The sequence below is a fragment of the Tachypleus tridentatus genome, chromosome 13, assembly GCF_004210375.1.
Source record: "Tachypleus tridentatus isolate NWPU-2018 chromosome 13, ASM421037v1, whole genome shotgun sequence".
NCBI classification, from domain to species: domain Eukaryota; kingdom Metazoa; phylum Arthropoda; class Merostomata; order Xiphosura; family Limulidae; genus Tachypleus; species Tachypleus tridentatus.
In genome coordinates, this window is record NC_134837.1 from 244,826,447 (window position 1) to 244,839,200 (window position 12,754).

General features: G+C 30.7%; 1 protein-coding gene across 11 annotated transcripts in view; it reads left to right on the top strand.

Annotated features, from left to right (window-relative positions):
- The first annotated feature begins 220 nt into the window (after positions 1-220).
- The window catches only part of LOC143236698 (uncharacterized), a 36,034-nt gene continuing 23,500 nt past the window's right edge, over positions 221-12,754 (top strand). Inside the window, exons 1-3 of one of the 11 annotated variants that reach the window (XM_076475122.1) lie at positions 372-534; positions 2,890-2,973; positions 8,567-8,795. In XM_076475122.1, the coding sequence (XP_076331237.1) occupies positions 2,966-2,973; positions 8,567-8,795 (237 nt within the window). In that variant the 5' untranslated portion in view covers positions 372-534; positions 2,890-2,965. The other 10 variants (XM_076475117.1, XM_076475120.1, XM_076475113.1 and 7 more) reach the window with 10 other exon arrangements.

Genomic DNA, 12,754 nt, shown 5'->3' on the forward strand with positions numbered 1-12,754 from the left:
TCAGTCTTTTTTTGGTTTGTATGCGACTCGGGTAATTTTTCAACAGCGGAATAGTAGATGCCGAACGTTCATATGAAAATAAACTTAGTGTTAATTTGGAAAGAGTTTCAGCCACATAAAAATATTTGGTACATTAAAACCACACTTTTAAAGCTGTAAGTCAATTTCCGGACGATGTTCTGGAATAAAAAAACAACAACAAAACACTTGATATTTTATCGGTTAAGTTATACATGCAAAATATCTTCCCTGAAGAGATCTAGTCTGTCTCTTAACTGTTTAACATACTGTCTTTACATCACAAATATAGGTGACCTCGGCCTAAACCTCTAACCTAGTGCGTACTCTGTGTTACGGTGATTTTTTATTTTAAATACTTAAAATATATTATCATTAAATTGTTAGAATTATGACACAGTATAAAAAACAGTTAACTAGTTGTGAGGATATTGGATCACACTTGACTTTTCGAACAGCGTTTTACCGTTAAATCTCTAAGGGATAGTGCTGATTTTGTTCTGTTTGTTCGATTAGGTATATTGCTGCATGAACTTTTATGAAGTTACATTGTTTTTTTTTTTTGTTTTAGGATTTGTTGATAGAGTGATAGTGGTATAGTAAACAGGTTTACATATCACATTATTTGTATTGTACTGCTAGTAATACGTTGATACTGAGGGCTTCTGTCTGTCCGTAAGGCTTAACTGTTAACTACAGTTTGGCTTGAGATTGTAACTTCTGCAAAAATATTTATATACAATAAGCGACTCAAAAGTTAATCCTAAGCGTAAAAAACGGTTCATCATCTGTTTTCATAGCTTAAGGGAGAAATCTCATATTCATTTCTTCTCCCTTTTCTGTTCAAAACTAATGTATAATTATAACCCTTTTAACGAAATACTTCAAGTTTTTACATTTTGTTAATAACAGGGATTTCCTTTAAAGTTATAAGCAAAAAAAATTATTAAGTATTCTGTGTTTATAAACGTGCACTATACTTACATTGAGGATATGTGTGTATATTACAAGTACTAAGTGTAATGATCATATCCTATTCTTAGGTCTGATACCCACCTGATAGTACAAGAGTTAGTGGTAGATATTGTTGATTAGTTTATGTATTAACTGCAGCTGACTCTAACTCCTAGGCTAAGAGTTCTCAATATGTGGTTGTCTATGACCTCTTGTCAGGAGGTCATTAAAAAGGATTCATAATTATGGTGAAGAAGAGGTGGAATAGTGTATAGGTACTTTACCAGCATAAAAGAAACAAAAAAACTCAAATGATTCACAAATACAGAAGTTTGATAACCATTGTTTTAGTCTCTCATTTTAAAATTAGGCATGACTAGTTTGGATAGAACTCATGCAGCCTTGTATAAAAGCCACAAACAGAAGCAAACTGTCTATGATCACCACATATTAAGTATCATAAACTTTATTATTTGTATGAGAAAAGAAATTGTTATATGAATTTATTTGTTTTGAGAAATATTTCTCAAAACGCAATGTGAAACACTTATATGTACATGTAATATAAAAGCACATCATTGCAAATATTTTGTGCTTCAGTCTCATACACAGTGTATGAAAGAGACACTGGACATAACTTATATATTAAGCTGCTCTTTTGATATTGACTGATTACTGTTATAAATGAAAATGTAACTTTGAGGAAATTGTACTTTTTTAAAGTCGATTTTATTTTAATAAGTAGTTATTAATTAATGACAAACTGCTATTGAAATTGTAGTAGTGCTAGTAGAATTTAAGAATAGTATAGATGATTCCTGAAAAATACATTTTGCATTTAGATTTTTACTTATTCTTGAGGGGTGTACAGGGACAACCTTAAATGGTTCTATATTGTTTGTAATGTTATGTTTGAATTATTAGGAATGAAATAATGAATTTATAGCTGCTATTGGAACAGAAGATTAAGATATAATGGGAACAGATTTAAAGAGCAATAATTAGAGTTGGGTGATTAACTTGATTAATTAATATAAATGGTTATCCATGTATATTTCTAACATTGGTTTGTCATAAAATAATTGAGTAGTTGAAATTAGAGTTTAATTGATTGCTGCCAGGAAAATAATTGACTAATCAGAATTAGTGTTTCCAGTCATTCTAGTTATCTAAGTAAACCAACTTTTACCATTATGATTTGTAAATATTATGTTTGGTTAATTCAAGATTGTTCATCATTACCAATAGGTAGTATGTATTATAAAAATAATCAACTGATCAGAATTAGTAATTCATGCTATTTAAACTATTTGGGTGTCATGTGAGTATAATTGGTTAGTTTAATATGATAGATTAATCATATCAGAAAAGTAACCTATGAAGAAAATTTTTTAATTGTGAACCTCTAACAATGATGTTGAACTATTTTGAAATTTTAGTGTACAGGTTACTCAACACCACAAGATTGTTTTAAATAGACTAGAGGAGTGGGATTTACTTGATTTTAAGAAAGATATTAAGCTGGAACCGTTGCTATTTGTCATTCATATTAAATATTAATGATATTGACAAGGGCATAGTTATGAAATTGGTTAAGTATGTTAATTATATAAAAATCTTAGACCTGGCTAGTTGTAACGAAGATGTTATGATTTTATAGAGGGAATGAAATCAGTTGGCTAGATACAAGGTGTATGTGTGTATATAATTATGCATCTGAGTTGTAACTTGAGTTTGACAAACTGTTTAGATTACACACATATTTGATGGGAATTCTGTGTGTTATATGATAAGGAAAAGAATTTTACAATATCATTTGTTTCAACTCTTAAGTATTTGAGGCAGTGTTAGGTTGTGTAAGTCTTTAGTTAGGCATAATTGAGAGAGTTGTATGCAATTGTGGTACTCTTATTTTAGGAATAAGACTGAATTGTGAAAGTTGGTTCCAAGGATGGCTACAAGGGTAATTCCATGGATGGATCGATTATGATATATGGATAGGTTGTGATCTCTTAACTTGTTCTGTCATAATTTACCAGGTTTGAGGTGTATTATTACTAAATTATAAAGTACTGAAGTTATTAATAATTAATTTTAAGTAAAGAATTATTACTAGTTTTAGTTAAGTAAGAAGGAAAGTTCAAAGTGCTACTATGGCAGGTTATCTACAAAGATATTTATACTATAGCATGTGATCTACATAAATATAATCATCTTCATATTAGTGATTTACTGAAACATAATTTTTTGTTAAATAATATATACATATCCACATTGTTGTTGTTCAGTAAATAATAATTTGATAAGTTGTGTATTGTAAAAGAGTACTTTATATTATAATTGTGCTAGTTTTGATTGTTGGGACTTCATTATGATTATATTTGTCTCAAAAATGTTATGTAATGGTGTTTTGAAATTTATTATTTTAAAAGATTATTTTGTTTTAAAGATTTATTTATTATTTATTTATAACTGGTGCCAGTTGCAAATTAATAATAGTATCTGTGTTGACCACATGCTATAGTGTAAATACTTTTGTATACCACAGGCTGTAGTAGCACTAAGTTTATTTATATAAAATTCAAAGTTATTGTTTCTATTATTTATGTTATACCTGCCAAGGATTTAAATTACATAAATAAATAATTCAAATTAACAATTTAGTTATACTATTCTTAAATTCTACTAGCACTACTACAATTTCAATAGCAGTTTGTCATTAATTAATAACTACTTATTAAAATAAAATCGACTTTAAAAAAGTACAATTTCCTCAAAGTTACATTTTCATTTATAACAGTAATCAGTCAATATCAAAAGAGCAGCTTAATATATAAGTTATGTCCAGTGTCTCTTTCATACACTGTGTATGAGACTGAAGCACAAAATAGACATGCTGTACTTCATAGCTGTTATAATAGCACCAGTATTAGTTAATAAGTGATTTAAGTGTTAATAATCTGTAAAGTATGAAACAATTAAATATACAATTAATGTATAAGCATAATAAAAACAAAGAATGGTCAACTACGTTATGATTAGAGGTAGATCTGAGGTAAATAGGAGGTGGAAATTATAGATTTCAAATGGTTCTAGGACTAAGTTGTGTTTGTGAGCTTGATCATGAATTTCAGTAAGCTGAAGTTAGCTTAAAGATAGCTTTGGTAATGATTGCACCATTAGAGGGATAAAGTAAAATAGGAGTAGAAATCAAAATGGGAATTAGATACAGTTAAGGTAGAGGCAGTGTTAGGTTGTGTAAGTCTTTAGTTAGGCATAATTGAGAGAGTTGTATGCAATTGGAACTCTTATTTTAGAAATAAGACTGAATTGTGAAAGTTGGTTCCAAGGATGGCTACAAGGGCTGTGACAAATAATGAGAATGAGTGTTAGGTTTATAAATATCTACAGTAATAAAAAAAGAGATCACTATACACTGTAGATACAAATTCAAGTACCAGCCTTTTAATTTATTTCAATCTTAGGCTTCTTGTAGTAAGGAGGATGATGAACAAGAGGTTTATATTGAGGGGAATTTTTTAATAAGTATACTAATCTACTCTTTTGTATTTAGGTACACATAAAGGATAGTTTACTTGTTAGTTAAAGGAACATGCTTAAATGAAAGATTGTCAGCAAAATGATTAGAACAATAGGTGGTCTGGTTCAATATGTGGGATAATTTTATGGATAAGGCTAAATCATGTGCTAGAGAAGGACTTAACTTATGCGGGTTAGGAGGATATATGGAGAAGTTTTATCTATACACACAGACACGTATTTACATGTTATTTTAAGCTGTACTACATGTTAGTGTCTGGAGCCTGGTAACTTTAGAATAAACAGATTGACAGAATAGCTTGAACTTAAAGAACTTTGCATGTAAGATACTTATGGCATGAAGTCTGTAATATTTAATGATAAATATAGGAAATTCAAAAATGAGCTTGGATGATGGTACTGTCATTTTAAGTACATTAGGAACAAATTGCATGAGTTCATGTAGCACTCATGTAGCCTTGTACAAAAGCCACAAACAAATATTCTGCTCACGGATATAGTGGGAATTACTGGAACTTGGTTTGTTGAGAAAATTGAAATGGATAATTTTGAAATTCCAGATAATAAATTAATTGTCAGAGAGTTTTTAAAAGTGGGTGTGGGATGATTTTTTTTTCTAGCTGCTGCTTGTTAATGTTTAAAACATAAGAAATGGTAGTCAAGAGATTGAGTCACTATGAGTTACAGCCAAAGGTGGAAAGTTTTTTAATTAGTAATTGTGATAGGTAAATGGTAAATTTAAAAAAAACAACAGGATTGTTACTGGTAAGAATACTGATGCAATATTTATTAGAAACTTTAATTTTAGACACATTGATTGGTATTGTAAACAATTAAGAAGTGTGGAAAAGATTCCTTGAAATAATCCAGGATGCTTTTTCTGTACAAAATTGTCAGTTAAAAACCCAAAAAGGATTCCATTTTAGGTTTACTGTTAGTAAATAATGAAGATATGGTAACAAGAGTTAAAGTATGGGAACTTTTCTCAAAGAGTGTTTTTAGGTTTGTCTGTGGATGTGAAATTACTTTCAGTGATACCTGTGACACCAAGATTTCTTTAAAAGACAAGTTTTATTTTTATATTTGGATCAATAGACAAGTAGTTTTTTTAATATATTTCTCAATTTTTTATTTTATTGCTAGAAAAACATTAAAATTAGATTTTTAGAAAACCACAGAAGTTCTTGAAAGATCTGAACTTTGGAAATTTAGCACATACAAATGAACATTTGAAAATGTAAACCTTAGAATCTATATGTGTGGGGAAAAGAATATATATGTATATATCATCAATTACACTATAACTATAAGCCCTAGGATGGATATGTAACAAAATCAAATTTCAAATATTTAAACTGTTATTATATGTACGTTCAAGTATGTAAAATACATATGCTGTTCTGTTTAAATTTAATACGATAGTTATGATTTAGATAATTATAGAATGTGAGTATTAAAAGTTAGTAGTTTAAGAAGTGATTATTTATCAGAGGTTTGCTTGCCTAACTGTTTATGAATTATTTGTTGTGTTTTTCAGTTATGAATTTGTATCATTTTATTTGAATGTTTCTCATTGCTTTAGGTGAGTATTGTTGCATTATAATGTCTCATAGTGTGTAGAATGTTCTTGGTGTCAGTTGGGCTACTTATAATTATGTATACAAAATGTGATAGGAAGTTAAGTAAAAGAAAAAGACGGATATAGACTGGTTGATCATGAGTTTAGCCATGAAGAGTATATAGTGGAAACTTTTAAAATGTAAAAATTGCAGATCTTATTATAATACACAGTAGAGAAAAGTAATTCCTCTTTCATTTGGATTCCAAAGTAATTTAAACAGCTTGAGGGGGATTTTGATATAAAGGAGAATTATTTAAAGCTCTGGCTATAACTGTGGTAGTCAGCTACGTAACATACATTAATATATATGTTTTACTATATTATTTTAAAGCAAGTGGACCGTATATATGTTTTACAATATTATTTTAAAGCAAGTGGACCGTGTGCTGTTTGCATATTGTCAAAATATATCACCAACAAGTCAACCACCTACTGTAAAGAATCTTGCCCATACATAAAAACTTGACATAATATCCCTGAAATTTTAAAAATTCTTAAAAATTTGAGATTTTGCTAAACTTCCAAAAAAGGTGTTTTACTAAATTTTATGCCTTATCGACAAATGAATTAATATAAAACAAATAGGGTTTGCAATAGTACTAGCAATACCATATTGCCTATACTGCTGGTACTGTCACGTAAGCACATTTAATCATGTGATTTGAGCAGTTGGAAATTAAACTATTCTTTCCAATGTGTGCTTATGTGAAATGTTTTTTCATGCCAAACCAAATTTTCAATTATCCATAAACCCATGCAGTATTATGACTATTGCAATGAATTGGTTGAAACCTAAGCTTTCTATTTCTTATAAATTTATTAGTTCTCAGAAAAGTCTATTAGCAAATTGTAAATTACAGCATGATAGAGATAGGTGTGGAAAGTAATTTCTGAATTTTCATTAATTTCTCTTTAGCCCCATAAGATTGAGGAATATAAAAATATCAGAATATTGATAATGAAATTATAGAGAATACTTAAAGCTACATTTTGTAGGTTTTTAAGATGTCCTTGGGGTGGACACAAAAACCTAGAAGAGGAGACAGCTCAAAAACAAATATCAAAATTTTCATACTAAGGGAATTTGAGTTTGTTTTTAAATATTTCCTCATATAATTAAGAGCTTAATACATATGTAATATTAAAAATTGATTTATTATCTATGGTTTTCTATCAAGTTTGCTCATATATCACAATAATTAAGTAGTTTATTTAAATTTGGAGTATGACTCACTAAAATGTGGCATCCACAGTTTGGCCTGCCCATATGCTAAGGGTTAATCATGCGCCCACTCACTTAACATATGATCAGTCATGTTCTCTTCCAGAGAATGGGAGTCACTAGTTTTCCATATTTCATGCTTTTGCTGATTTTCAGAGCAAGATGTGTTTATTGACTGAAATATAAACTGAAAACTACCACATCAAATTCTTAAAATTCTGTAAAACGTGAAACCAAAATACCAGAGGGGGCATTCTGTCAAAACTGAAGATGGGACATGTGATAATAGATATTTTAAACATATGATACACTATAAACCCGTACTGGTATTGGTAGCCCACTACTAGTATTGGTACCTATTGCAAACCCTTAGGCAAATTGTAGTGTTTTAGATGTTTCTGTTTAAATATTTTGAAGATTCTGTTTCAGCCACTTTTTTTCACTGAATCCTCATCATTAGCTTGATCATCAGCACTCTTCAAATTAACAAAGACTATTAATAGTTCCATATCACCTTTTGAGCATGGAGAGTTGTAATAAAATGCAGTACTCTCATTGTAGAACAATTGTGAGAATGCAGTGATGCTTCTTCCACTTATAATTGGGTGTGAATAGGAAGGATTTAGAGCTTTGCTTTGCTGCTTTAATGGAAAAGTAAAATTTCTTAAATTGGCTTTGTCTTGGAGCAAGTGGACTTTTTTTTTATGATTTTGTCCATTAACAAAGCTTTTTCAAAATTTACACATTGGTACATGATATTTTGATGCAGGTTGAAATAAAAATAAATCAAATTTATATTTTATTTTTATGTGTATTTTTAATATTGATACCAAACAATCATATTGTTTTTGGAAAGTATCACAAGGAGTATATTCTAAAAAAGTACTAATTACTGCGTTTTGATAATTTGCATTAAGAAATGATGATGTAAGAAAATATAAAATTGTTTATAATAATTAAATTGTTTAGTGCTTTAGCTTAAGAATCATTTACCTTGTATCATTTCTTTTAGTTTGTGGACTATTTGTATGAATATTACATTATGTTTACCAAACATGAGCTTTTTCAAGTACTTTATGAGTTAAGTAGTATGTTAAGCAAAAGGTAATAAACAATATGGTGCTGATGTATATGTGGAGCATACAGCCATCTGATACTGTTACATGTAGATATTATTGTACATACTGCAGAAGTACTTTGATGAAGAACTCCCAGCAAATGTCGTATTCAACAAAAAAGCAAGTTTACAACTCTTCACTTGGAGGTAGAACTGTTGAAGTACGTGCTGTTGGAGCATGGATAGAAGATGGGCCTGCTTCATTGTCACAAGAAGTTTCAAGACAGAGATGTGACATTTACAGAAGATGCTTGTGTGCAAATGAAGAAAACTGCATCTGTAGAGTCACTTGTGGTACAGAGGTTGGAAATATGTGAATAGTGTACTTTTGTTTTATGAATATAATTGAGTGTTTTGTGACAACATAGGATCTACTGGTCCATTTTGGCTATCCCATCCTCTAAACTAAAACTACTATAAATTGATTGTTAAAAAAATCTTAAATCCATTCCTTATTGATTCATATACTTATCAAGCTTTCTCTTAAACTTTAATCTACAGCTTCCACAACTTTCAAAGGCAACCCACTCCAAAGTTAAACCACCATTTTAGAAAAGTAAAAATATTTTTGCTGAAGATGATTTCTAACCTGCCAAAGTTTATATTTGTTTTTCTCTTGCCCTGCTATTCTCACTGTTAAGTATGTAAAAATATGATACATGAACATTATCAATTTTCTTTACAACTTTAAGTATTTTGATCAGATCCCCTCTAATTCTTTCTTTTTGAAGAAAAAATAATTTGAATGATTTCACCCTCTCCTCATATGATAATCTTTACATCCCAGGTACTTCTAGTAATCATACTCTGAACCCTTTCCAATAATGGAATGGCCTGCTTACACCCTTGTGCAAATTAATTGAAACAAATGGTCATTTTACAATATTTGCAGCATGGCAGCCAGTGTAGGCTCGCTGGACCTGCTGATTTCCTTTAATAGTCATTTTTTCACACAGACGGCATCATTAGTTGTGTTTGGCAGTACGGTTGATCTATTTTTGGGATATATGACAAAATTTTAAGGAATATTATGATTTGTAAAGAAAGATTTTGGGGAAAAGACTGTACTATGAAAGATAAGCTAAATGAGGCCATATTTAAGGTGTGGTACTGCGATCCAGAAATTAGTAAAGATTGCAGTCAACTCGTGGACTTGATGCCAAAGCAGATTAATGATCTTCTGAAAAATAAAGCAGATCATATCGTGTATTAATTTGCAAGTAATTTTTCCATTCTCAGAAATAAAACGCAAAAATATGAAAAATTCGTAATTTTCTGTCTCGTTTCAATTAAATTGCACAACGGTGTAAGGTAAGGATCCCAAGAATGAACACAAAACTCCATTTGTGGCTTAACCAGTGATTTGTACAATGAAATTATAATCTAGTTAAACTTATATTCAGTAATTTAGTACATACAGCTATAAAATTCTATTTGCCTTACTAGCAACAGCATACTTTTTGAATGGTTTAAGAGACTGGTCAATAAATCAATATCCTTTCATAACACAAGACCTTTATATCATCTGCAAATGTAAGTAATTTATTAAACATTCCTTCATCTGTTGATGTAAATCAAAATGAGAAAAGGTTCGAGACTGACTGTTGAGGTACACCTCTTGAACACTAATCTAGCTTGATTGAACTTCATTTATAATAATCTTTTGCTTTGTTCCAGCCAACCACTCTTCTATCCAATTTGCTAACTTATTCCCCACATCTACAGAAAATTTTTACAGTCTTTTATTATCAGATTCTTTCTAAAATTCCAGATACACCCTTACCTTTATGTACATAAACAATATAACCTTTCCAAAAAATGCCAAAAGATTTTAAGGAAAGATTTTCCTTTTGTGAAACCATGTTGACTTTCCAGTAAAATCTTAAACTTTGTTAAATGGCTTTACAAAACATCTTTTATCAAACTTTCCAAAACTTTTCCCATAATTGATGTAAGACTAGTGAGTAAATAATTAATGGGATAATTTTTATCATTTCCTTTGGAAGGAGGAGTGATATTAGCTAACTTCCCATCCTCTGGTACCTGCCCAGTATTCAAGGACTTACAAAAAATAGTAACAAGTGTTTCACGTACCTAATATTTAACCTTCTTCAAAACCTTTGTGAAAACATTGATGATGTTAACACATGCATATGTATACAGTAGAATAACTTGAGTAAACATTGATAATAAACTAAGTTTATTTCAAAAATGGAATATATTGAGAACTTTTTGTACATTTGCATAAACACTGTATATGTATATACATCAGGTACAATTCAAAAGGAGTTTAATCAACCAAACTTTGCTATTAAGATTGTTTACTTGTAGAATATTACATGGGCTAGATACAGAATTTTGTAGATGCCATTTACGACTAATATGAAACCATTTACTTCAAGGTGATTTAAGAGTCATGCATTGTCATGATTTTGAGTCCTATACTTATAGCTGTGACAAAGTTAATAACATCCCAATAAATAATTTTAAACAAAACAACAACTAATGAACTACATTATACAGTGACATTTTATTACCCTACATGTACATTTACAAAAAAACCACCACATCCTGTAATTGTAAATAACCAATCTAAATAACAAAAGTGTACTCAGGAATTCAGAAAATGTAATGGTTCAGTCCCCAAGTTCTACTGACAAACCAAAAATACCATTTAGGAATAAACCTAACTATAAATCTGTTACTGCAAAAAACACTGTTTGTTGCTACTTCATCACTGATTGCAGGAGGGCTTCTCTTCTTTTTATAGGTTTTCAAAGTGTGATATTTATATATACTGTTTAATGATCATGGTTTGTCTGGAAGTACTAAGTTCACAATCATCTTTGTAGAATCTGATCTTCCTGTAGTCAACTATACATACTAACAATATACTTATTACAGTTACGACAGAAAGTTTTGGTACCCCTGCATCTCAGGTGGTTTTTTGCTCATCACTTAAAAAGTATCATGATTAGGTTAATAGAAGTACAATATATTATAAATATTATACTAACACACATCTACATAAGTTTTTATGTAAATTAAATAACAAATAAACTGTTTATAAACAAATAACCAAAAATAGGAGGAGCAGAAAGTGTTTGTACATTTCAGAACATGTGAAAAAAACTGATATTCCCATAAAAATTTTATTTAGTTTGGCAAATAAACTACATGTACTTCCGGCAGTTTAGTGCCGTCTCCATCAATATCTGCATGGTCATCATGGCGAACACGAAAGAACTGTCCAGTGATTTAAAAAACCAAATTATTGTAACATACAAGTCTCGTGTGTCTCTATCCGGTATTGCTACACAACTTAATGTGCTGAAGTCTACTGTTCAAAGCATAATTGCCAAGTTTAATCTTACTGGATCAACTGCTAACCTCCCTCATTCCAGATGCCCCACCAAAATTCCAGAGAAAACTAAGAGGAAGGTTTTTAGAGAAGTTAGAAGGAACCCTCGTTTAACACGTAATGACATACAGAAACTGGTAAGGGAAACTGTGGTTGAAGTAAGCACTCTACAGTTACAAACATGTTACGCTCTTCTGCGTTCAAAGCATGCCGTCCTCATAGAACTCCATATTTAAAGCCTGTTCATTTAGAAGCACGATTGAGGTATGCAAGAAAGCATGTAGATAAACCCTTTACCTATTGGAAGAGTATTCTTTGGTCAGACGATACTAAAATCAAGCTTTTTAGCCACAATAATGTTCGCTATATTTTCCGTAAGAAGGGGGAACAAAATCTTCCAAAGAACACCGTTCTTACAGTTAAACATGCAGGTGGCTCGATCATGCTATGTGGTTCCTTCAGCTCTTCTGGTGTAGGCAGCCTTTACCGTGTCAACGAAATCATGAAAAAAGAAGAGTACGTTGATATATTAGGCACTTATATCAAGAATGATGCTCAGAACTTGTGGCTTGGACGTTGTTGAATCTTCCAGCACGACAATGACCCTAAGCACACATCGAAATATGTGCAATCCTGGTTGCAGAGGAACTATATAAGCATTCTGGAGTGGCCATTGCCGTCACCCAGTCTCAATCCAATTGAAAATGTTTGGCATGAGTTGAAATCAGGGTTCATCAGCGTCATTCGAAAAACTTGCAAGAGTTGGAGGCCTTATGTAAAGAAGAATGGAAGGAAATACCAGTCGAGTACTGTAAAATGATCATGGAGGGCTATGAGGAGAGATTGCACCAATTAATTCACCTGAAAGGCTACACAACTGACTATTAAAGTAGACGCACA